This window comes from Calypte anna, chromosome 5A, assembly GCF_003957555.1.
Source record: "Calypte anna isolate BGI_N300 chromosome 5A, bCalAnn1_v1.p, whole genome shotgun sequence".
Taxonomy (NCBI): Eukaryota; Metazoa; Chordata; class Aves; order Apodiformes; family Trochilidae; genus Calypte; species Calypte anna.
Genome location: NC_044251.1, coordinates 8,905,646 through 8,931,743, shown reverse-complemented (window position 1 = coordinate 8,931,743; position 26,098 = coordinate 8,905,646). Strand labels below are relative to the sequence as shown.

Below are 26,098 nucleotides of genomic sequence, written 5' to 3'. Positions count from 1 at the left end.
ACCCCCAACACTCCCACTTCCAAGATTTTATGTAAGCTCCCCTAGAGGAGAAATAACACACTCCGAGAAAGTGGTTGGAGTAGTTCTATCACAACAAAATATACCCCTTACATACTTCAGATCTCCACTAAAACATCTATCTGAGCATCCTAAGAGGCATCAGATATAAACCCAGAGTGCATAGAGTTTGTCCTCCCCTCCCGCTGCTCTTTCTCCATGTACCTGTGTGTGCCTGAGACACTGCTCAGCCTGCAGCAGCAGGCACTTTCTGCTCCCTTTTCCCCACTGTTTTGGTCAGTATTCACTTTCCCTGTTGATCCTTAAGATGCCTGAGTTTGCTGACCTTTAGGTCAGAGTGTAAAGTTTATCTCCATTCTCAACTTTGTACTTGAGAGAAGGGAAAGGTGACAATTCAGTTTCAGAAGAGGTTCTTCCCAATGATAAAAAGGGATTGACAAGTGAAATGCTTCCTACACAACTTGGTTTCCACACCTCCTCCTCAGCACTAGTTGAATAATACCAAATAAACAGTTCCAGCTTGTCTTAGTCTAGGTAACTTGAGTTTAAAATTTTGAAAGCAAACCCTAAACATTTTGTTTCTTTTCTTGCCCTGACAATTTAGCTCTGCCCAATAAGGAAAACAAAAGCATGCACCTATGGAAGCTCTCTGGTTTACAGCACTCTTATCCTTTTCAACCCACCTGTTCAGCCAACTTCTTTTAAAAGCACCTCTCTTTCTACACACATTTAAAACTCTTCTATTCAAAACTGACAAACCCCTCTGCCATAGCCATCGCTCATCCTGTCTCCTCTTATTATACCTCTGCACAACAAATCTCACATTTCCAAAACAAGCATAGACCCCTACAGCTGCCTTATGTGAGAATGAAAACAGCAGATGCCCAGAGCACCCAAAAGGAAGCTAAAATCGGGGTGGTCCAAGGATACAGAAAGGACAGAAATGACAGAGTTGCCCTACAGATGTAGGCTAGCTCCTTCATCTCCAAGCTTCTTCCTCACAGCTCCAAACATTTGCTGACAATATCTAGCTAAGTGATTTCATTGTCAGAGGAAATGCTACAGGGCAGATTAAACTGCTGGGCTGCTACCCAAACAGGAATGTACTAATCTGGAGCAAAAATTCCCTGTGAAGGCAAGGCACTAGCAAATGGTAAGTTAGATACCTCTGTCAAAGTTCAGTGAAGAGCCAGAAGAGCTTGACAGACTTGCCCTCTGTCAGCTCTGGAGGACTGTCCTTTTCCTAAAGCAAACAAAGCTAATACTTGCTAACTTTTCACTCCTCCCAAGCCACCTGTTTGGGGGCTACTCCACAGAAATCCCATTCCTTCCCTTGTCCAGGTACCAGGACACTTGTGTGCACACCCTCCCAGACATGTGTCAGGTTATTTAAATCTGCTCAGCAAGTTTTACAGCCTGAGTGACAGAAAAGCAATATAAACAGAGCTCCCTTTTGCACTCTGTCCTCACAGAGTCCTATCCAGAGCAGATCATGCTGATACAACCTGACAACCTCCAGGGATAAAGGGGAGGCTCACATCACAGTCTAATACTAGCTCGTATTATAAGAGGACAACCAGAGATCAAAGAAAATTTTCTTTTCTTTCCTCCTGCCAGTTACTATGTAAACCGAACAAGCTCCCAGCCCTACCAGAGCAAGGAAGCAGCTGATTCTTGCAATCCTGTCACAATTAGAGAAAAAGGTTTCTTTCCAAGGGATGCTACCAGGGCTGAACCATGTTTATTTTTCTTTAAAGCCTCTTGTATAACCCTTCACCCTTCCCAGAATTTCTCTTGCTAGCACTGCAATTGATTTGGCAAAAAACTTTAAAATTGCAAAACTCCTCATGAAGTTGGTTTTGATTGTTGCCTGTTTATAGACGGGTGGCGGAGGAGAAGGGGGGGGGGCAGCTTCTCAATTACTGTTGTAATTTATTATTATTGTTGTTATTATTGCTACCACTTATTATTGTTATTATTATTAACATTATTGCTATTACTGCAATTATTATACTTAAAAGGCTGCTCCTGCCTTCACCTCTGAGCTAATCATTCACTTGAACTCTTCTTTCATGCGACTGGTTTAAGCTTGATATGCCCTCCAGGGGTTAAAGAAAGAAGTGATGGAAGGAAAACTGAAACCTTTTCAGTGGTTCATATTTGAAATTCTTTTTTTCCTCTCTCCCTCTCCTAAATGCGGCACGTCTGCTTCTCGTTTCCTCTCGCTCCCGTATTATTCCGTTAGGGAATAGCGAGGGGCAAGGACTCACAATAAGGCAGATGACAGGAAACTGTTACTAAAAGCACAATGCCTGACACCCCCCGCCCCATCTTCCCGTTCCTCCCTCCCAAGAGACGGTCCCCCTCACCCTTCTGCCGACGCCATGGTCGCGAAAGCCCCCCTGTCTTCTCAAGAGTCCGGGAGATTATTTTGGACAGGAGCGCGCGAAGGAGCTTGGCTTTTTTTGGGATAACTCGTTGGCTTGCAGGGAAGAGCACACGATTGCTTGTAATCCCGGGGGCTCCACGGGGCGAGGATCTGGCGGCTCCGCTCCTCGGCTTTCCCTCACCCCGCCGCCCCAGCCAGGGCTCTCGGTGTCCCGGGGACCGGCGCTGCTGCCCCGCGGCTGCACAGCAGTGTCCGGCGGGGTGAGGAGGTGCTGGCACCGGGGCTGCGATCCCAGCGCCCTCCCCTCTCCGCGGGGTGCGTGTGCGTGTGTGTGCGTGTGTGTGTGCGAGAGGTGGGGGTGACTTCACATCGGCGCGGTGTTGGCTGAGGCTGGATTGGAAGGTTTTAGCCCTCGAGCCGTGGATTTGCAGTCTATCCCTCTCTATTTTAGGCACGGGCTGACATCACCAGTAGTTGTTACTCCTATAAATCCCCCAACGGCTCCTTGACAGGAGCGAGAGGAGAGGCGGGGGGTGGGGGGAGGCGGCGAGCCCCTGGCAGGGGGAGGGCCACTGGAGGCCGACGGCGACCTGCCCCGCACACCGCCGACCGCCACCGCCTCCCCGGGGCAGGCCTGGCCCTCCGCAAGGAGAGCTCGACAGTGCTCCGAGAGGCCGTCCCGGAGCAACAGGAAGGAGCAAATTCCAAACCCAATCACCCCGTGGGTGTCCGGCTGCCACCTCGTGCCCCCTGGTGCGCGGGACCACACTGCCGAGAGAAGAGTCCCGCACCGCTCCCGGACGAGGGGCACGCCGCTTCCTCCCCGCCCTCCACCACCGAGCCACCTGCCCCACCGCGCCGCAGCCGCATCCTCCTCCCGAGGCTGCACAGCACGACACGGCGCTAGGCTGCTGTCTCGGGGTCCCGGCCCTTCGGCCCTTAGCAAGAGCCATACCTTCCGCCGAGCAGCCGCGGAGGGTGCGAAAGGTCCCGGCGGCAGCCCGGGGTTTCCCCCGCACCGCGGGACACGCGGGGGACGGAGCTGCCGCCGCGAGTGCGCGGGGCTCGGTCAGGGCCGCAGTGCGGCTCAGTGCTGCCCTCTGCCGGGGAGGTGGCGGCGGCGCCGCTCCCGAGGCCGCATTTGCTAGGGCAGCACACGGACCCACGGCGGCCGCGGTGCGGGTGACCCCGGAGCAGAGCCCGGGAGGGGCGGATGTGGCCCCAGCCCCGCGCCGCCACCGCCCCGGTGCGAGGCGTCCGCTCCTGCGGGTTACCGCAACGCCTCCCTCCGCCCTCTCGCACCGCCCCCGGCTGCGCCTGGGCTCGCCCCGCACCGCTTCCCGCACCGCGTCCCTACCTGCGCGGCTCGCTAAGCCGCGTGCCTCAGCACCGCCCCGCTCCGCTCCGCACCGCGGCCGGTCTGTCCCGGCAGCCAGCGGAGGCTGAGCTGCGGGCGCAGGGCCGCAGAGCCGTGCAGACGGGAGCTGCTGGGTGCGGGCTGATCCCGCAGCGACCGTGCTGGTGCAGCAGCCCCCGGTATGGCGTGCGGAGGGCACGTCCGGGGCCATGTGCTCTCTGGCGGGACCCTCTGCGGCTAGACGGGCACTTGGAGCAGCAGAGCAGGGATGGCCTTGTACCATCCCTGCTCCTCACCTCATCTCTCTTGGGAACTGCAGCACGGGTTTTGCGGGAGTTTTCCAGACCCTGCAGCCTCCCACCTGCCCCAGGGGCTGCAGCCAGGTCAGGGGGATGTGCGTGTCCCGTTCAGTGACCACACTCGTGTGCTGAGGCGTGGGACACTCTCAGCACACCGAGTCGCTGCCATGCACCTTGGCTTCACTTTCACCCAGATGAGGCTCTGCCTACCAGCACTGCTGCTGTCTTTCCTTCCAAGTCTGACAGACCTGATGTCCTGTTTCACATTCAAATATACTTTTTTTTTTCCTTCCTTTTTATTTTAGTCTTGCTATGGGGCTAGGTTCTAAAGGGAAACAAGTTACAGGGCAATTCCATTAGAGTTCCTTGGGAGAACAGGTACTTCAGTATGTTCAGTGCTATTTTTCAGGTAAGCATCCTGGCTTTTGGAAGTAATATTATGCACCCCCAGCCCCAAAAATATACAAAGGGAGAAGCATTTATCCCTTGCAATGAGTAAAAATGCAGAAACTTTCTTGCTGTCCTCTATTCATAGCAATTTACAGCACTTTTCCCAGGAGAGATGTGTTGTTATCATGGCTGGTTTTTCATACCCTTTCTCCAACAGATGGCATAGATCTCACCTGTTTAGGAAGAGATGTTTGAAATAGCTTTGTGTCTTAAGAATAAATCCTACCTGTCAAAGGGATTAGTGATGCCAGCTCACAAGTTGTTGGGTTTTTTCCAAGCATTCATTCCCTGGTTCTCCTCCTTATTGGCAGTAGATATTAAGCTCTGTTCTGCTCACTCTGTAAGTATGGAACTCCTGTGGGTCAGCCTGCTTGACAGGATGGACAACATGATTTGTAATTCCTACAAATACCAGGCATGGTAAAGGTGCTTGGATATGTTGATATGGGTGCCCATCCATGCATGTGAATACAAATAACAATAGAAATAAAACCTTATGTTTGCCTTCTGAGATTATCCAGAATTGTATCTAGGTTTCAAACAGCACTGAGATAGGAAGTAGAACCAAATGCTACAGTTAATTCCTTTTTCTCTGTAGGACTGTGCTAAAATCTGAATCCTGGGGTTGAGAAAAGCCTGGCCATTGTCTTGCTTCTGTTTCCTGTGAAGAGCATCTTGACTATAAAAAGAAGAGGGTTTGAGCTTTTCTGTGCATGCACATCTGTAGCAACCTCCTCCTGTGATTTTTATTCCATTAATTCCTTCAAATTTCCCTTCAAGAATATATTTTTGTGTGATTTACAGCCAGCAAACAGCTATATTGCTGCTGCTCAAGGACAGAAATTTAAGCAGTTTTTTACCTGGTCTATGAGTGGTTTGAAGCCAAATGGGGATGGGATCCAACACTGAGAAGGAGTTAGAGAATCAGTAAATACCAGGCATGGGTGACTTTTATTAAAAGGAGAAGAATGAGGGCCTTTTATTCTCTCTCATTTGTAGCAGTGGAGAATAACATTGCTATGGAGAGCAGTAGAGTCATAACAGAAAAGGACCAGCCCACAGATTTATGATTTAGAGGAGAAATTTTCTTGCCATTAAGAGTGTACAGACTCTCCATTAATGTAATCATAGAGGAGCTCTGACTGGGAAAGCCAAGCTCCAATAGACAGTTCTATTCCTTTCTTGTTTCATCCTTCATTGATACTGATAGGAAGAATCACAGGCTGATTTTATTCAAATACTCCCTTCACCAAAACTGTCACCTGATTTGCTCCAACCCCTTCTATCAGTGGAGAACACACATCCATTAGCATGTGTTCCTTCCAGTAGAAGAATGAAGCCCATCTTATTTTTAACATTTAACTCAGAACTTTTGTTGCTGTTGTTGCCATGCAGTTTGTCAGCCGAGCATAATCTCTTGGAAGTCAAACAAGATAAAGAGAAGTGTAGCAAGACGAACCTCTTTTAGGGTATGATGCTCCAAGGTCCGACCAGATGTTCCAGCAGAGACTCACAAATAGTGCTCTGAGCCTATAGCCCTCAGGGTTGACCAGCCTGGATCAGTGCTGTTGCTCCAAGAGCAACTGACCTCTCTGCTGGCTTGCTCAGGACTGAGCTGAGCCTGTGAGTTTGAGCCTCACCTTTTATTGGCCCCCTAATCCTGCTCATGCGCAGTGGGGGCCCTGCCCTAATCAGGCACAGGTGGGCTTAACACAAGCTCATGCCCACTGCCTGGCAATTAGTGGCACCTGGTTGCCTCATTTCACTACAGAGAAGCAATATAGCTTGGCTGTAGCCCTTCAACTTTTTGATTCAAGACCCATTATCTGGACTTATTGCCTATGAAAGTAAGAAATGTGCAAAAGCATAATACATTAGAAGTTTTTCTTCCCAGGAAGCAAGAAATAAATGACTTAACATTACCTCCAATACTAACTGCCCTTTTAACAGCAATTTTCAGATTCAAAAGTAGGTATAAAGTACTGAATGCTAAGAAACTCGTAACAAGATTTCACAGCATCTGAAAAATCAGAGCTGAAATCAAACTTCTTAGCCTACAATTGCCATGCAATAGCCATGCAATAAGCTAGGAAGAACATGACTCCAGAATCTGCCTCCCTCTTGGTGAGAGTACTAAATCCTTTAATCAGATCCCCAGCCTTCACATCCAGCTCTTGCTGTCAGCTGGTTTGGACACTGTCCTACAAATTCCAGGCTGTCAGAGATGACTTATCCAGGAGTCATTGCTGATGGGAGACACTTCCCTCTCCCTCATCCCTGACTTTTTCTAGATCTCATCTCTAGTATTTAGCCACAACTGAATAGTAAATAATTTAGTCTTTGATGAAGTACCACGAGGAGGCCAAAGTCTCTCCACTGGACAACGTGCCCAATGGGAGAATCTTACATTTTTATGTCAAACTGTCCAGTCAAGAAAAGCCTAAGTGTGAGACCTGGACATTCTTCTTCACCCTGAAGAGCTATAGAGGAATGATTGTGTAATAAAAATGTATGAACTGATTGAATGTAGAATTTTTTCTGAGGTTTTCATAGAACAAAAATTCACACCATTTGAAATTTTCATATTATTTGAACAAAAATTCATATTATTTTAAACAATATGGGGAAATTGGTTTTTAAATTATGTTTCAGGTTTTCACCTGTTCAGAATATAAAGTGGGAGAGAACTCCCCTGTACATTTCATTGAGCTGGTTCACGTACAACAATAGCAACCTTGGGTGTATTAAGAAAAAAATCTTATTTATGTAGTAATCAAATTTTGTGCCTTTCAGTGTGTCTGAGGAGTATCAAGTGAGAGCCACATGCAAGCAGACAATGGTAGCAGAGTCTCTAGAATGTGACACAGATAAAGCAACAGGAATCTAAATAATGTCAGACATGAGTATATTGTTTAAAAAAAAACAAACCATGGTTTATTTAAATGTGTAAAGTACTTGGGATGTGAAAAAGATTACATTGTACTGTGGTAATATAGCCAGTACATACCGTGACAAGCTCATTCACCATAATGAATTCAGGCTATTCCTTCCAGCCTGCTAATCCTCTTGGTCACACAGATCTTTGGGAGAGGCTCACCACTGATTTCTCTGCATTGCTGATTAATTTCAGTCGGAATTTGCTGTCCTGTTTCTGTACGTCAGGCTCAGGAGGAGAGCACCATCCTCCCACCAGGGGAGACAGGTGAAATGTGGCAAAACTTCTCATGCACTAAGACCCTCTGTCATGGGTTAAGTAAAAGTGGCCTTATGGAACATTTGATCCTAGGACAAACTACCAGGCTGTCTGCCTTAAGCTTACTGCAGACATGGCTCATCACTCAGATGAGAACCTTAAAGTAGCAGGGACTGAGAGAGATATTATGATAGTTATGAAGTATCATTTCCAGACACAGCTTTTATTTCAGGTTCTTCTCAATCCAGTCTTTGAAGAGAAAAGCTTTGGTATAGCCACTGTAGAGTCCCGTGCTGCAAGTTTTATCATAACCCCAGCTCACTAATCCTACCAGGTGCCACCTTAGCTCAGGAGATGCTTTTCCCAGCAAAGTTATGGCTGCAATCCCACCAGTCTCAGCAGGGCAGATATTAGAAAAGGCTGTGTGGTCTTGCTTGGCACAGAACATGCTGTCAGTGATGCTGACTTGTATCCCATTATCATCATACTGCTGCTCACACAACAGCGAATCCACCATCTGAACAGCTCCCATGCGGATTGTGTCATTCTTGTACCCAGGATCTTTAATATCAGCCAAGACTTTCCAGCCAGTAACCATTATTTTTAAATCTTCTGTGGATGTAGTCAAGTCATGAGCAGATGACAGGCAAATTGGTTGAACGTGACTGCTGATTCTGGCTTTGTCCAAGAGTTTTATGATAGCTATGTCAGAATCAAGTAATATAGGGTCATAATTGGGATGCACGATGATGGCAGAAATCTGTGAGGAAACAGTAGGAAGAATTGTAGAGTTAACAGCAATGACAAGTCAGCAGCACTCCCTCCATTCTACTCTGATCCACATTTTTTATCCTGCCTACTTCTCCTCTACCCTCCTCTCCCATGTTTTTTCACCACAGTGCACACTGATGAGAAACGTGAAGAAGGATCAAGAATCATCTGACCTTTTGTTTGCTTTGAGCTTCATGACTTTACTGCATGAAGCTCTTCCTAATGAAAAGCAATCAAAGACATTTGCAGCAAAATTGGGAGTTCAGGTTTCCCACTGTTTATTAAAAAGATTTTACCTGCCATGTCATCTTCAGCCTTCAGAACTGGAAGGGGGGATGTGTGTCTTTGAATTAGATCATTATTTTCTTACTAAAACTTAACCACCTTCCCACCAAATAAAGAATACTAGCAATACACTACATAATATTAGGGCCAAACTTTTACTGCTAGTTACCTGGATGAACCACTACAAGAAGGGGTAGGATTCCTATAAGGAAATACTGTGAAATATCTATTTCCATACAGGAAAAGTCCGGAAAAGCTGGAATTAGAGAAGGAATAAAGAAAGAAAAAAGGGTGCATATGTGTACAACTAATTAACTCACATACACTCCACTACAGAAAGAGATACACAGAATTGCTATATTTTTCCTCATTCAACCTTGTTAATTTTATTTAGAAAACAAAACCACTCTTGTGAGCCTAAGGTGCTATATGGAGCTGGAGTCAGACATAAACTTCTTTTGAATTTAGAGCTGTACAGCCCTGGGGCTAAGATGTAAAATGTGCTCGTGGCATCAAATCAGGATCTAGAGCACAAATCTTTCCTTCATAAATTATGCTAATCACTTCTGACAGTAGCTGGCATCTCTCCTACTTTTACTGTGGCAGTATTACTCAAGACATTATGACCCATGGCACCTGAGCTACTTTCTTAGTGATCTGTGTTAGGGGGTGAACATAGGATTTGGACAGCCAGGGAAATTTAATGAACTACAGCATGTGCTCTCCCTGTGCCATGACAGTTCTGTCTGTTGAGTCTCTAGAAATTACTTTCAAGGAACAGTGTGTAAAAAAAAATATATTGCTCAAAGGATCGCCTTTTTCTCCTCACACAAGACGGATGTGAGCAGCATCTGTCTGTGCTTATCACTTCCTGCTCCCAGCAGACTTACTGACCTGCAGGTTCTGGATGGTCTTTTCATCCCTGTCATCATCTCTGTAGAACTTCCCCAGAACCACCTTGAGCTCTGCTGTGTTGAGCACAGTGGTCTTGCCCAGGTCAGTGACACAGTGAGCTGCCGCCACCACCGTGCGCTCGTTCACCAGGGCCCCGCTGCAGATAAGGATCCAGGTCCCTTTCTGAAGACTTTTCTCCTTCATCCCATTCACCATCCGGTAAATTGCTGCTTGCCAGGGCCACCTGATAGAGGTCTTCTGAAGAGTGATGTTTTCTGCTTTTCCACAGACTGAGGAAACACCAACCAAGAATGAAGCGACACCTTTTCCCCGCCAAGGAATATGAGCACCATTCTTGATTCCTGCTTAGGATGTGCCTAAAGAACCTGGACTGCAGTGGTTAGCATGAGGGACAGCTTTGTAATTAACAGTCTATTGGGCTGGATGGGATTCACTGCTGAGGGAAACTATTGAGACTATTGAGGCAGCTGGCAGAGGAGCTTGCCAATCCACTCGCCATCATTTATCAACAATCCTGGTTAACAGGGAGGCCCCAGATCACTGGAAATAAGACAAATGTGATGCTCATCTACAAGAAGAACCAGAAGGAGGATCTGGGGAACTGCAAGCTTGTCAGCCTGACCTCAGCACTGGGAAAAATTATGGAGAGGCTCATCTTGAGTGTACTCACATGGCAAGTGTGAGGGGATCAGGCCAAGCCAGTATGGATTCAGGAAAGGCAGGTCCTGCTTAACAAACCTGATCTTCTTCTATGACCAGGATGACTGGATGAGGGAAAGGCTGTGGCTGTTGTCTACCTGGGCTTTAGTAAAGCCTTTGACACTGCCTCCCACAGCATTATCCTGTGTGATGTGCTCTGGGTGATCTGGATTTAGCAGTGGGGTTAGACTGGGTGATCTCTAGAAGTCCCTTCCAACTCTGATGGTTCTGTGATTTTGTAACTCCTTAGTTATCTAAGATTAGTGTACACCACGTGCTGCAATTCACCCAGAGATGTGTGCATTTTTTTCCACTTGGAGACTCACTTGGGATACACACAGGGGCTCTCCCACTCCATTTTCCTGTCTTTAGACAAGTCCTCCTGCTGCTCCCCAGGCGGCGGTAGAAAGGAGAGATGCACTCGTACTGAAGCTGAGTGTGCAGATGCTGGTACCCTGCAGGTAGGTCTCCAAATGGGAGTGCTGGCTTCTTGGTTGGATAGATTTCAAGCTTTTGCTTGCTGAATGCAGATGAGTAAAGTTGATGCAAAGGTGTTTCCCTGTTTCAAAGCACAAAGAACATAAGATAATCGTAATAATATGAAAATGATCATTATGGTAGCTTTATCACCAGTTGTGTTAAGTATCACTTGAAAGCATATGAAGTTTGCTAATGTATTAATAAGACAAAAATATAATTCCAATGTAGTTAAGCAATACTCCCATTTACATCCCACCTATTTTATTTCTATTTATATCTATACATATATATTTACACGTATGTTTATAAATTTTCTATTTCTGTCTCCTTTTTTTCCACTCTACAGTTTCTAGGTTGCAGTCGGTTGCCTCTGTATGTGGAACAGCTCATAACATTGACAATAGGAGTGAGATACCATGGTTTTAAATAAAGAAATTTCACTGAAAATTTGTCTTATCATTTATTCTCACTGGTGAATGCTTTAATAGGCAGTATTAGGAATCTATTCAGATTAAATTATCTTGATAAAGTTGATTTAGCAATTAACAGAGATAAATGCCTCACCGCAGGGATTTCAAAATTGCAATAATTACTGAGCTACCGTTTAGAAACTGTACTGATCAGCTGAAATGTGGTAGATAATTAATAAAATAAACATACACACCAGCCTGGATATAGACCATAAGCTTGACTACTATTGTGCTTAAACTTTTGTCATTTAGGATATGTCCTTGTGCTAACGTTTAAAAGCACATATCTAGTGAAAAAAATTGAAAATATTCTGCAGTAAATTATTTTTCTTTGAGATGTCTTATATTGCCTGCATCCAGAAAAGCTATAAGGACCTTTTCCACATGGTAATTCCATTTTTGGTCACAGACAGAGACACAGACTGCATTCATCATATAGAATCTGTGAAAGGATAAATAACAGCACTCAAGGAAAATAAATTACATTGCTATACCCTTTCCTCTTCCACTCATTCCTTCTCTAGCACAGCACATGTTAAATTTAATATTTATATTCACATTATTACATCATTAGCCCCAAGGAACTCTTCTCAGACTGTTCTCATAGCCTGTCACAAGTTTGCAAGCCATATCCAGCATCATTCAGCAGTCTGCACATCTAACTGTGCATTTCTTCCTGGCTGCCTCCAGCAGCTTGCAAACCACTCAGCCCTCCCCTCATTCCTGGTTATCAGAGGAGTTGTGGGATGGCTGAATACACGGGCTGGAAAGGAGAAGAGGAGAAAAGCAATTACAGTTTTTCTTTAAATTTCTCACCTTGACTGAACCTGCATTGGAAGCACTTTCTGTCTCACCAGGTCAGAGATCTTTGGCTCTCTGCAGGCTAGAAAAAATATAATGTTGCACAGAACTTTTCCACATTCACAGCCCAAGTGTTACCGTTCATACACATTTCGTCTCTTCCCTTTCACTAGCTATAGTGCACTGGATTAAGAAAAGAAGCAGTAAGTTATGGGCATTAAAATAAAGATAGGCACTAAAACCTAAAGCCTTGGATAAATACTTTCCCAGAGACAGCCAGATCTACTCCATTTACAAGAGTGGAAGCAGCTGAGCATCTTCTGCACTGGCACATTCAGCCACAGAAGAGCTGTGTGATTTGAAGATATGGAGATTCAGTGTTTCTGAATGCCAGATTTACACAGCTACTGCTGATGGCTTGGAATCTGAGCAAACTTTTGCAAGAACAGAATTATATAAAAATTGCTTAAAATCCATCTGTGTAGCTACAGACAGCTAATACCAGTAACTCAGCATTCAGTGAAAGGCTGAAGGATGTCACAGACTTCTAAAAGTCTGTTTGTGCACCCACTGGAAGAAGCTGGAAACTGATTCAACAGAAAACCTCAGAGAACACCCAAATCTGCACTCAATTACAGGAGGGAGAATCAGGATTTTTAATTTTGCATATTCAGTTTGTTTAAGAGCAAGATAAAATCTTCAGTTTTATCCATGAGGATGCTCACAGTGGAAGCAAAGGAAGCTTGCAGGATAGATTTTATCTGTGTGCCTGACTACTTGTGTTCTGTGGGATTCAACAATATGTAGCTCTTTGTGACTACTGTATATTTTAACCTTTATGTCACTGTCAAAGTTGCCATCAATAAAGATGCTTTCCAGAAATTATTATCATCAATAAAGATGTTTTCACAGAGGATTATATGCTTCAGGGAGAGAATTTCCATACAAAATAACAGAGTAAATCAAATTCCTCAGAGGACAGATGTTTCTGTCTGTGGGGAATGGATTCAAACTAGAGGAGGGGAGATTTAGACTGGATGTTAGGAAGAAGTTCTTTCCCATGAGGGTGGTGAGACCCTGGCACAGGCTGCCCAGAGAGGTGGTGGAAGCCCCATCCATCCCTGGAAGTTTCTAAGCCCAGGCTGGATGGGGCTCTGAGCAACCTGAGCTGGTGGGAGGTGTTCCTGCTCATGGCAGGGGGCTTGGAACTGGATGATCCTAAAGGTCCCTTCCAACCCTGAAAATTCTAGGATTCTATGTTTCCTTATATTATCATTTCTTCAGCTAAAAAAAAAAAAAAAAAAAAAAAGAAAAACAAACCCATTAAAACATGTTCCAAACAGTTGCTTTGGGAAAATTGATTTGGCAGTTCCCGAGCCAAAATTTATTGATCCATTCAGGGTTTCAGACACTCTTGGAGCAGCTCCAGGTCTACAGCATAATTCCCTTTCTAGGAACGTATTTAAAGATGTGTTTCAGTGTTCTGCTGAATACAGATACCTTAAGCATGACCTCAAGTGGTTTTCTGAACCAAACCTTCAAGGCTGCAATATCCAGGCTTGGCCTTTGTACTCAGGAGTGGTACCCCTGGCTTCAAAGGATTGTGAGAGGAGACACAGCAACTCTGATATTAGAGACAATTATTTCCATCTATTTCAGTTCCCTCCTGATCTATGCAGGTTTGATCCTAGAACGAGGGTAATAAGGATCTTTGGGAACATTTCTTTCCATGTTTAAAGATAGAAACATCTTCTCTGGCTGAGTTTAGCAGCCAGCAGAGCTGGCAAGTCACCAGTCTCAGCATCAGGGGTCAGACAAGTGGCTTGTTCTTAGCAAAAGATTGTTTGATGAGTGCCAATTACATAAACCAAACTCCAGTAAAACCAAAATAGTTGTGGTAAAAAGAAAAGATCGTAAACTACCTTTTATGCAGATTGGCTGATTCCCTGACCATTCTCCATTGTCTTGGCAGGTCCTCTGTTCATTCCCACTAAGAACATACGAGTTGTTACAAAAGAAAGCAATGACTGTGCCAATTTTTGCATAGTGTCCATTCAAGAGCCCAGTGTCTTCTACTACTCTTCTGTAGCCATTTAGTGGGCCACCAGGATCTGAGCAGTTTTTTTCATCTAGAACTAATGATAGGGGAAAAAAATAGCAACCATTTTATCAATTACTTACTTATAATTATTTTCACCCATCAGATTAACTGGCATTTCATTCAGATGTTAAAACACAATCTGCACCTTATTGAAGATGCCTTTTCAAGACCCATTTGGGACCTCTGTCTTCAAACAGATCAAATATTAATGAAGAAATTATAATATACAGATATCTGTTCATAATACACATTTTAGACTTCACTGAAAGCATAGGATTTAAAAGACCTTAAGATACATCTGACTATCCTGAAAAGGAACCATACTTTCCATCATGGCCCACTAACATTAATACAGATACTTCAAAAGCAAAAAAGGATGCACTTTAAACAATTTGCAGGTAAAAAGCTCTTGGTGTTCTTTTTTGTATTTCAACACTTCACTAGACTTGGATAAGTAAACTGCACTAATTTTAACTTTATGTTTGTTTGTGTTTTGGTTTCTTAGCACTGAGAGGGAAATGCCAATTATCCAGGGAAATGTGGGAATTGAAAGAGAACACTGATTCCTGTATTTACTGACACTAAAAATTTAATATAGCAAACTTATGCTAGGTTCTGACTGTGAAACTTCTTTTACTTCCTCCTTCCCAATCCTTTCTCCTTCCTTTTATTCGCTATTGTGTTTTGTGGTTTTTTTTCTCAATAAACTTAAAATGTTGCCCTGAATCTGAATGACAGTATTCCTTATTATGATGCTAATAAAAGCATTATTTCTATATTTCTCACTCCTCTGCTCTTTCTGTTTTGCAGCTGAAAAGATGCTTTTTTCCCTTTGGATTTCATCTGTTTTCCTGTCAGGCTGACAGTAAGATGCAATTCTGTTGAATTTCTCTGATGCCTCATTGCATGCTATACAGTGAACATCTGCTTTAGGCATCTAGAGTTGGTGCTGCTCTTCTCATGGAGGGCTGAGAAGATTTCTGGTCCTAGTGACCAGAAATAACCTCCACGTCCTTGCTTCAGACTCAGCTGCCTCCTGAGCCTCACTTCACAACAGCACCAACATGTAACAAAGCAAGTGCACAAAACAAAGCAAGTTTTAAATGCTGTTAAACCTTCCTTTAAACCCCTGTGATCCCTGTGAAATGGGCACAGTACCAGTGCAGAGGCATGGCCCTATCCTTTCCCATACCCTCATGTCACCCAGCTCAGCACCATGTAAGCACACAGCCAGAGCAGTACGAGTTCAATGAAGAGCATCTGCTCTTGACATTGAGCTTATAATGCTAACTAAGCATAAATTTCAGTGCTTTCTGTAACAACATTGGATTTTAGCATCTGCTGAAAGATATATATGTACTTAAGTACTTTTCTGTAAGAGTCATGTTCAGTAAACAAAGAGGATATCTGAACTCCCTCTCAGCTGGAAGAAAGGGAGAAGCTGAGTCCTCTTCACTTACAATTTTCTCAGTTTTTCTACTCTGTACCTCCCAGGCTCTCTCACTTGTGAACCATTAGTGACTGGTGGCTTGATAACAGCTAAGGACTCCAGGGACTCACCCACAGGATCATACTTTATGTTCATTTGCTTTCTGCACTGATATGTATCCTAGAGTCATCATCTGATGAGCAGAGGGCATTTTTCCAAATGTACCCAAGCTTGATCAAGTCAGTCAGTAAAGGTCTTCTCTTATTTCACCCCATGCCTATCAGTAACTTGAATATTAATTGCATTCTTCCCTAAGCTCATGGTTATGACTTTTTTGACGGGCAGAAGCAAAGAAAAAACATCTGAGAAGGACAGACCAAGATTATACCACCTATCACTTCAGTAACACCCAATTCTAGAGACAGATCTTGTAACAGAAGTTTATCCACAGACATCATGCAGCAGGGACCTAGACACAACCGTGATCTTACACTTACAACTGGAGCCATTCTCTCTAGATAGAAGAATGCCTATTGTTTGCTCTTTCAGATGAATTTCTATACGGCTATTTCACAACCCTCCATATTTACATTGTTTGCCACAACACACTTGTAAAAGAATGTTTCCAATTGATACAAATGACACTGGAACATGGAAATAAAATTGTGCAATACCAAATGCTAAAGAAAAACTAAGTCTCTTTGGATGAGAAGAAAGGGCTTGGAATTTCACAGCCAAATCAGTGTGAATGGCACACATGCAAACTTACACAGACAGAATTCATGGTAGTTTCTTTTTTATCATTTTTTCTCTGGGTTGGATCTGTTGAAATAAGAGCCTAGTCTTCCTGCAGTAAGCCCCTAATCATTCCAGCATAATACAGCAAGGTTTAAGAGGTACACAGTCATGGAAGTAGCTGCTCATTGTTGCACATTGTCCTTCACTCAGTTTTGGTCCTAGACATTTTCAGTCTGTCTGTAAGAAAGATGTATGCCTAAAGTCTTGGAGTAAATTATTTTCCAGTCATTGGATGTTTCAGTTAGACCTCTACATAAGCAAGCCTTGCAGGCCTGGGCTCCAGCACTGTAAAATAAGAATCCCTACAATTTCTTAAAAAGAGGAAAACAACAAGAGAAGCCATGGATCTACTAAATTTCAAGTAAGATTTAGCTGTTCTAGTTCCATGTGAATACACTGGCCAAAACATTTGGTAAGAATTAAAACTTAAAGCGACCTTACCACATCCAGGGTGCTGAGCTGACCAAGTCCCATCAAGCTGGCAGTAGGCAATAGGGCTGCCTTTTAAGCTGTAACCTGCGTTGCACTTGAAGGAAACCTGGGCCCCGTATTTAAAGTCATCTCCTTCCACAATACCATGAGCAGGAGCACCTGGAGTCCTACACATCACCACTGACAGTTCAGATATTTCAAAAAAATCCACTTTATTACAAAAACAGGACTGTGTTAGGGTAATTCTTTATTTAGAACACTGAAAAAAAAAGAACAATTAAAATGGGCACAGGAGTCAAAGTTACAAGAGAGGTGTATGTCAGTGTTTTGAAAGTTGTTTAGATGTCAGCTCTACACACACATATATGCCACTTTTCAAAACATATCTAGATACATTTTGTTCTATGGAATTACTCAGAAATGTGATCATGTACCTAAATATCATTAGGGCTCATTTCTTCAAAATATTAGTACTTGACCCACTTTCTGTCTTAACAGTGATTTTGCATGCTTGATCAAGAAGAATTTTAGATCTCAAAAAGCCTTATACTGAAATTCTTTCCAAGTGTTCTTTCCATTTCTATTTACTTTTCAGATAACCTCACTAACATATTAAAGCATCATTTGTGCAGATCAAACATTATCATGAAGACATTTAATAAAGAACTTTGTGTGTCTGGCTTTGGCTGGTCACTCATTGTGGAAAACTGCCCAGGAAAGGATTCAGTATAAGACTTAGATATGCATATGGTTGTGTTTTTGTTTTTTTTTTATGTGGGAGCTGTGGTACTCTGGTGATGATAAATGGATGAGTGCCAAGGAGAACCATCCTACATTATGCTTTTAGACTTTGACTTTTTCTGGCTTGCCTCATAGCTAGCTGCTTGCTAATGTACAGACAATTTTTTATCCTTCTGCTTCCAGAGGGAAAACTTTTCCAAGGGCTCAGCCTCTGAATCATTTCACAGAACACATGTGGATGCATCTGCTTATATGGATGGTGAACCAGCTGATTATTTGCATAAGGATGAGATTCTTGAGTAACAGTCCTGAAGCAGCAGCATTCACAAGATCAAGAAATTCCTCTCATTTTACAGATTACTATAAACATCAAAGAAGCTAGCAGAACCATTTGTGCACTAAAAAGCACAAGTCTTAGAAAGAAAAAGTGTAACATTTAAGCATTAGAGAAGGGTCCAGGCTTGCTGCTCCAAATCAAAATACGTCCAGTCAGGGGAGCTCAACATTGACTCTTGACTGCAAGTGTTCTGCATCTGTGTCATCTTTAGTAAAAGAATAATGATAAAAATTCAACAAAAATCATTCCTAGACCTTGACATAGTTCATGTGAAATACAGACACACATACATACACATGCATTTATAGGTGCCTATTTCTATACTCAAGCACATATATAAATGAAAGGGACACCATAGATTTTCTAGATAGTTAAATTCTCAGATAATTTGTCTTCCTAGTTGTGATCTTTGTATACCCAGTCAGTCCCTCCACACCTTTCTCTGAACCACAATTCATTTTGCTACATTTATATTTCTCTCTTTCTATGTAAAGTCACACTCAGGTTGTCAAACGAGAAAAGAAGATGATTAGAAGCATCTGTGCACCACTCTTTTTTATCATAAATACAGGTTTTCTGTTTCTCTTGTGGATCAGTTCAGCTCTGCAATAAAAAATGTTTTGCTGCTTTTATGTTCTAGGCCCATCCTGGAAAAAATGTCACCAACCCACATTTGCTTTTTTAAACACGAACGATAATATTTGTCCTTGTTCAGTCTGCTGAGTGATTAAGACATTTAGCTTCAAGTCCTGTTGATTTGCTGTGATTGCCAGACTTTATTTGGACTCTCTGTGCAAGTGTGCCCCAGCTGGAACATCTGTATTTGATGTGAATTCAGAGTTCTGTGCACAGTTTCATTTTGTACTGGAACTATGGCCAAGAGCAGAGGATATGAAGGCAGAAGGTCATGAGCTCTAATCAGCTATAAAACTGTGGCCATGGAGAAGTTGCTTCATCAGCTGTATCTAAAAAATGACAGCACTCCTTTCCTCACAGGGATGTTACAAGGATTAGTTCATACCCAGCTGTGTCACAGAGTCACCATGGGGTTTCTTTGATGGCAAACCAGCTAAGTATTATTAATAGATGTGTCCCTTTTGTTACACATGCCTTTATCTACTGGTTGTCTGCTCTCTTCTAACAGGGATCTCCCCTCACTGTCTGGCCTTTTTTTTAACTCTGCCACTGGAGGCACAGCCACACATTCTGTTTTTCCTTTGGATCATTTTCTAAGTTCATTCTTTCTCCCTGTAAATTAAATGTGATTTTGAATCTTGATATGCTCTCTGCATTTCAGTACTACAGCTGAGCCCTGTTTTCAGCTGTATTATTTATCCTGAAAGTCACAGACAGTTACTCTAGTACCTGCCACTACTGCTTCCTTCAATTTGACTTGTGTTTTATCCCTTTCACCCAAATGTTTCATGTAGCTCTTCTGCACCTTCTTCCTTTACTTGTGATCACTTCAAGCAATAGCACTTGGAATAGTTATTGTGAAGAGAATAGCCCATGTGCTTCATCAGGTTTTCTCATCTTTTTGTGGATAGCTTCCCATCAAGAGTGTGAATCTGACTGCTTCTTATCTAATATCTTTCAGAATGTGATTTATATTCCATTGGATTTTAGGACAACCTCTTTTGATTGAGATATCTTATTGAAGTCTTTCAACATTCTCTCCTAATGTAAGACTAAATCCGAGTCTCCAGTAGATGTTTCTCAGAAGTCAAAAAGAAAGCAAAAGAACATTCTGCAAATGTCACTCAGACCTAGGTCTGCCCTTACCATGATACCCAGAGTAGCCATAAAATCCAGCCACATGAGCTGACACAATTTTCTTCAGTTTCTAAGCTCTCTAAGATATTTGATATGAGTTCAGGTTCCCTTGCCTAGGCAGGCTGGTCCTGATCTTGACCTCTAGTGAGTATTTCTGAATACCAATCCAGCTTCTCGGTCCAGATTTCAGAGATGTGAAAGCTGGATCCCTCTCCCAGCCCTAACTCCCCCATCTCACCTTGTATCCATCCCTGTGCCCAGCCCAGCCTGGCAGCTACAGCAGAGACAGGGCTGGGAGCTCTTCCTTGGGAATCAGGGCTGGCCAGGAGCACCCCATGGCCTTGGACCATTTCTAGGCCACTAATTAGACTGCTCTGCTCCACATGAAATAAATGATTCCTACTGCCCTGCAGCTCTAGCTTTCTACCTGTAGGATGCCTTAGTTGTGTGCTGTTGGTGGTGTTTAGCTCTAACATTACCTGTCCATAGCAAACTGAGAGGGAGGAGTAGGAGAATCTGACAGCCCATGGGAGGACTTTCTCACTGACAAAGCAGTGGTTAAAGAAAGAACTGGCATCCATAGCTCTTACCCTACTTCAAGGCCTTTTCAACTTTTCCCTAGTGTTACTGCACAGCCCTCTGAACTGCAGACACCGCCCAGCTTCTCACAAGATTAATATCTTACCTCTCCTCACAGTGCACTTTGCAAAGCAGACAGGAACAAAAGACAGAGCTCTTCAGACAGAATTATCTATTAAATGCACTCTGAAGCCAGCAGTACTCACTCCAAAGTGTAAGGTTTGAGACAACCCTGACAAAATGGAGCTGAGTGTCAGGATTTCAGGCTGCAGTCTCTGCACCTTTCTCTCCACAAACAGAAGGAAAAACAATAAATAAAAACCAGAGCTGTCTCAAGTGTCTATATAGCAAACTCACAGATTCCTGATAAACCTTATTACTCTTCTTCCCTCTTAATTTGGTGCCTTGGAAGAAAACAAAACAATATTTCTGTTCCATATGAAACATTAAAGTGCCTCCACATTTCACAGACAACTTTCTGCAAACTGACAAAAACGAGACTAGAGGAACAGTAAGTTTCAGAATTATTAAATAAAATGTTCCATTATTAATAGGAACAGTGTAAATCCATCTCCTTTTTAAATTATATGTAAGAGACATTCCTCAGATGTTAATTATCTGCCATTTCAAACAAATTTCATGCTCATGCCAGTGAGATAAATTAGATGATCTCTTGAGCTACACTTTTCTTTCTTCATGTCCTTCAAATCCTGTCTGGTGGAATTATCATTTGCTTTGTCCCAGGGTCCCTCATTAAATGAAAACCATTTTCTTCTGCTGCCTTCCTCTCACCCACATTCTCATTAAATAATATATAGCCTCTCACACATAGCATACATTATCTCTAAGTTCTTCATGACCTTTCAATAATATATTGCATGCCTAAAATAAATCTCATTTCTCATTTCTGGTACTAATAAAAGGTTTACATTTCCATTTTTTTCCCCCTGAAATATAGGGGCAAGAGCTTGGAATTGAATAAAGTTTTATTTTTAATTTGCTTACAGGTGAAAATAATTTTTATTTACTTGTGATATTGGTAAGTATAAGGTGTGCAGGCATGCTCAGTGGAGGCCAAACACTGAAAATGGCTCCAGAAACTGCACTTGGTGACAATCAGGAGCCTGTTAGGAATCCTGGTTTGTCTTCTGCACTGAGGGAGAGTCCTATGAGCCTGCTTTGGGACCCTGGGTGCCACCATCCTGCACAAACCTGTGTTTTGACCTGTGTAATGACTGTCAGAGAAAGCCTGATAGAGCAGGGAACCTCAGCACCAGAATTTTGGATCCTGAGCTTTGGAGTGCTCTGGAGCCAGAAAATCTGGAAGTCCCAGAACCACAGCTCCAAGATGCTGTTCCTGGGGGGAGCATAGCATGCAGATTATATGGAAGCAATTTCTTTTTTCCTCTCTGATTAAGAAAATAATAATAGTAATTTTCAAATTCCACCAGAAAACATAAATTTCTCTGAAAATCTACTTGCTGTGAAACCATTTTAACAGAAAACTCCTAGACAGGTCTATCTCCATGCATGTCATGCAGCTCACTGACACCTGCAGTTGCTGCCCATGGCCAAGCCTGATAAAGCCAACAGTGGTAAATCACATCAGATTTGACTTTTGGCTTGCAAGTCTCTGATTTGATCAAATTCTATTTCTTGTTTAAACTTTTGTTTTGAGGGCAAGTCTGACCATGTGATTTACCTGAAGTCTGCATTTAAACTCACCCAGCTCTGCGCAGAAATCAGCATTAAATAATTATATCATTAAGTAGCTCACCCATTTTTCTCAGCAGCAAGCAGTATTTTGTACAGAAGTGATGGAGCCATATGGTAGCAGATAGCTCAGAGTGCCTGAATGCAAAGCACAGGAACCAGAACCAGCTGCAAACAGCTCAGCAGCTGCTGCTGGGGACTGTGATGTCCTTTGCAAAGCACTGTGAGTAGAGAGCTTTTATGGATTCAGACTTACAGAATTTGTTGTCATGTTGTTACTTCCTGATCTTGGCCCCAGAGCTTTGACAATCCATGTAAATTTCTGGTACTATTTATTCCTACTCTCCCCATCAGGCACCCACAAGGTGAGGCTGCTCCAGGTTCTCACAGCACTGGTTGGCAGAAAAGAACTGATGTGGGGGAAGCCTCATATGGCTCTCCTGAGATACCAGCCCTCTGCAGCTTGGCATAGCAGCTGAGAGACTGTTCGTGCCTAACACATAAGCCTACAGAGACTAACTTTAGCCAAAAGTATAGGGACATGGGCTGTCAGAATGATTTTGTAATGGCTGTGTCCTTAAGGAAGGAATGAGGGGAGGGATTTCTGGAGGCCATGGCTTGGAGTGCTCAGAACTGCTTCCTACCCACAAACAGTGAGCAGGGCTTTCAAGCAAGCATGGAAATTTGGTGATGGATTTGATTGAATGGCAGCATTCCTCTGCTTGGTCACACCTATCACCTGGACTCAGGGATCAGTGGGTGAGGATTTAGCTGGGGCATCCCAGAGCTGTCACTTAACCCCTGTGTTATCACAGACACGAGCTGGCAAGGCTAAGATACAGCCAGCTCCACAAAGGTGCCATGTCATGGTGACTGCAGCAGCAAAGAGGTGCCTAAATGTCACTTGGAACTGGCCTGCAATATCACATACAAATCCTAGAGGGGCAGCAAGAATTATTCCCCAGAAGAGTCCCACTGCATTTCAGTACCTTCCATTCGAAGGAAGGATTTTGGATAAAATATCTCTGTCCTCATTTGTGTTTCCAATGAAAGTAAACCCTCCAGGCTCCTTTGTACCCCAGTACACATAGCCACAGCTCATGCCAAAATGGTGTTACAGACAGTTCATCACAAAGTTTTTTGCCTTAATTTATCCCCCATGAAAAAGTCCCCGAAGTTCAAATCTCTTATTGATGCACTTTGCCATTCCTCACATTAGTCCTGGAAATATCAAAGGAAATAGCAACAATAGCAGCTGATCAACCAACCCCACATATCAGAGACAGATTTTCTATCCTGCTCTCTGGGCCTCTTCACTTTTGCAGTGGTTCCACCAGCTAGAAATAATTACACAAAACCATGACATCACCCCTACATAAATTCAAATCTTTTCACTCTCTTCCTGCCTCACCCCTGATGTTTTCCAGCTCCCTGCTCCAGTGAGTGAGACTGTGGAAATATGTGGATCACCTACTACCCATGTAGGACATATGCTTGATCTATTTATCTGGAGGCAATTTGGAGGTTGTTGCTTTCAATTAGCCACTTGATCTTTATCAGCATTGTTCTTAACCAACAGAGAGCTATGTCTCTGGATACCTTTCTGTACTTGGATGGCCTGCTTAATAATACACCTGGACCTCTTTGTACCTGGGGTACCAGAAGGAGTGAAATCCTCAACTCTCAGCATTCACTTCCTGTATCACAGGTGAAAACCAATATTTAGGATAAATTCCCCACGGTGTCCCTTGGAAAGCAGCACCATGCCATCCTGCAGCAGAGAGCACCACCTGCTCAGGGGGCAGACTGTAATTCCATCACCCTACCTTGCTTCCTATCTGTTCCTACAAAGGACACAGCCACCCATGACAGGGTTCCAGCCATAGGACCTGTCCCACCATGGCTCAGGAACAGCAATGAGATCGTGGCCCTGCAGCTGCACACAGATTTTCCTGTTCATCTCCATGCTCTGTGTGTTGGTGTGGTGGCATTTCAGAGAGGGAGCTGGTCATGCAGTGTTCACCCTTGAGAGGTGCTGGGACTTCTGGTTCTCAAAACCACCACCATGGTGCCCCTTGAGTGCTGAGCTACTATACCCAGGCACCTCTGGCAAGTCCCATTTCACTGCCATCACCCTTCAAATCTATTTTAAAGCTCTCCCAACAAGCTCTGCTAACCCTTGTCCTAGCACACTTCTCCCCTGCAATAAAAGGTTTTTACTCTCTGGTAAATCAAAGCCATGGACAAAGGGACTGGTGCCATATCCTAGACTCTCCTGCTATTAAAACTCTGTTCAGCCTGTGTGCAGACTGACAGCTAAGCTCATTTCTTCCATATCAGAACCAGACAGGAGGTGTAGGAACATTAAGGGTTTCTCCCTATCTTAATTTTCAGTCAGTCAGCTCATTAAGGGTGAGAGAATCCTGAAGAACCAGCCAAAGTCACAGTTGCAGGGGGCCAAGAAGGATGGAAGGGCTTGGAAGCAGTTGGGAAGGGCCTGGAAACTCCATTCACAGCCCTGCTGGAAGACAGTAAGGCCAGCACTAGCAACTTCAAAGGCTACAGCATGGAGCTCATTTATACAGCTTAGTCAGCTGGATTTAGATCCTTCATTAAGATGCAGAACAAACCTCCTCTTGGCAGACAGGAGTGAGAAACAGAATAAAAATGGAAATCAGATCTGAACCCTAAATTCCCCATTCAGAACAAGTTCCTCTTATTTGCATGGGAAGGCTAGTTTGCCTTGCTTTGTCTGAAACAGGAAATTTCAGGGCAGGATGAAGTCAAGGTCTCTTGCTTTGGGGCCAGCAAGCTCTGTGAGGACCCTTGAGTCAGAACACCCCTTCCTAGGAGGAGGGGAAGCAGAGGGGGTACCATGGGGTACCAGCAGTCCTCTTCTTCTACAGCTGCATCTTCAGCAGACAAACTCAACTCTGAGATTTTGGAAAAGACCTTTCTTAATTTAACTGAGTTGAATAAGTAGTTGTCCAAGCTGGTGCTTGAGTGGGAGCTTTTTAGTATTCAGAGCAGCAGGATAAGGCCATTATTCAGCCTGTTGCTTTTCCCCTAACTTGCATCTTTGGAGGAAGGTGCTCCTCTGTTTCAGGGCATTGCAGGCTAAGAGAACATAATCTAATTTTTGAGGTATTTTTAATGCCTCTGCTTGCAGGATTATTTGCATTAAAATCCACAGAGGACATACAGGAAAGCCTGGTTTTGACCTCAGTCATGCCAGTATGGCTGAGGGGTCACTGGGAGGGCTATGCAGGTATACTGCAAATTCATTTTAGGATCAGAAAGAAACCTAAGTATTTAAAATATGAATGACTTTTCAGTACTAACTGTATCATCATAACAAAGCACACTTCTGCATAAGAAGATGTTTCTTGCTGGTCTCTAGGGCTTCTATTTATTGTATTTTAGGGCAGAAGAAAGAAGGAAAGATCTCACTCTATTGGTTAGCATTTGTTTTACAATTTTGCATGAGTGCCTGTACTCACAGTTTTCACAGTGCTTCCCTGTGTAGCCAGCCAGACAGGCACATCTGTAGGTACCACTTTTGTCTAGAATGCATGTCCCATCATGATGACATGGAAATGAAGAACAAGCTATAAAAGAAGAGCAAAAACATTCATGGTCTGTCATAGGCTGGGTGTCCTATATATTTTTCCTCATGATGTTGTGTCTTGGGGTAAACTACATATTCTGGTTAAAAGTAAGGAAGATATAGTATAGGGCTTAATGCATGTCCAAAATCCCTCTGTCCATCTTATTTACTGTAGAGGGGTTCTCATAGGGATGAGCACTTCTTTTCCCAGAATTCATCACTTACTCTTAGCATTTTCCTTTAACTGTTGTAAAGTGGTCAGAAAGGTTTGTGGAAGAAAAATAATTTACATCAAATTCCACTAGTGTTGAGAGGTTAGCCTAAATTAAAGAAGTTTAATATCAACCTAGATTTCTCCTGACATTAATCCCAGAGATTAGAGATAAATTCTGGGATCCATGGTTCTGGCAGGTTTTCTGGGATCTTGTCATGCCAGATTTGGGAGCTGCTTTTCCTTTGTG

At 43.4% G+C, this 26,098-nt stretch overlaps 2 protein-coding genes across 4 annotated transcripts in view; both read right to left on the bottom strand.

The window, feature by feature from the left end:
- SLC1A2 (solute carrier family 1 member 2) overlaps positions 1 to 2,621 on the bottom strand; it is a 51,893-nt gene extending 49,272 nt beyond the window's left edge. The window contains exon 1 of the mRNA XM_008498640.2: positions 2,388 to 2,621. Within this exon, the coding sequence (XP_008496862.2) occupies positions 2,388 to 2,404 (17 nt within the window). The 5' untranslated portion in view covers positions 2,405 to 2,621. The remainder of the gene's footprint in view (positions 1 to 2,387) is intronic.
- Positions 2,622 to 7,929: 5,308 nt separating this feature from the next.
- The window catches only part of PAMR1 (peptidase domain containing associated with muscle regeneration 1), a 35,759-nt gene continuing 17,590 nt past the window's right edge, over positions 7,930 to 26,098 (bottom strand). For 2 of the 3 annotated variants that reach the window (XM_008498621.2, XM_008498629.2), the window contains 6 exons: positions 25,531 to 25,638; positions 14,050 to 14,262; positions 12,143 to 12,209; positions 10,703 to 10,935; positions 9,657 to 9,946; positions 7,930 to 8,466 (listed from right to left, as the gene is read on the bottom strand). In XM_008498621.2, coding sequence (XP_008496843.1) covers positions 7,930 to 8,466; positions 9,657 to 9,946; positions 10,703 to 10,935; positions 12,143 to 12,209; positions 14,050 to 14,262; positions 25,531 to 25,638 — 1,448 coding nt within the window. Of the gene's footprint in view, positions 8,467 to 9,656; positions 9,947 to 10,702; positions 10,936 to 12,142; positions 12,210 to 14,049; positions 14,263 to 20,099; positions 20,111 to 20,697; positions 20,722 to 24,301; positions 24,318 to 25,530; positions 25,639 to 26,098 lie in introns of all 3 variants that reach the window. The other variant, XM_008498613.2, reaches the window with a different exon arrangement.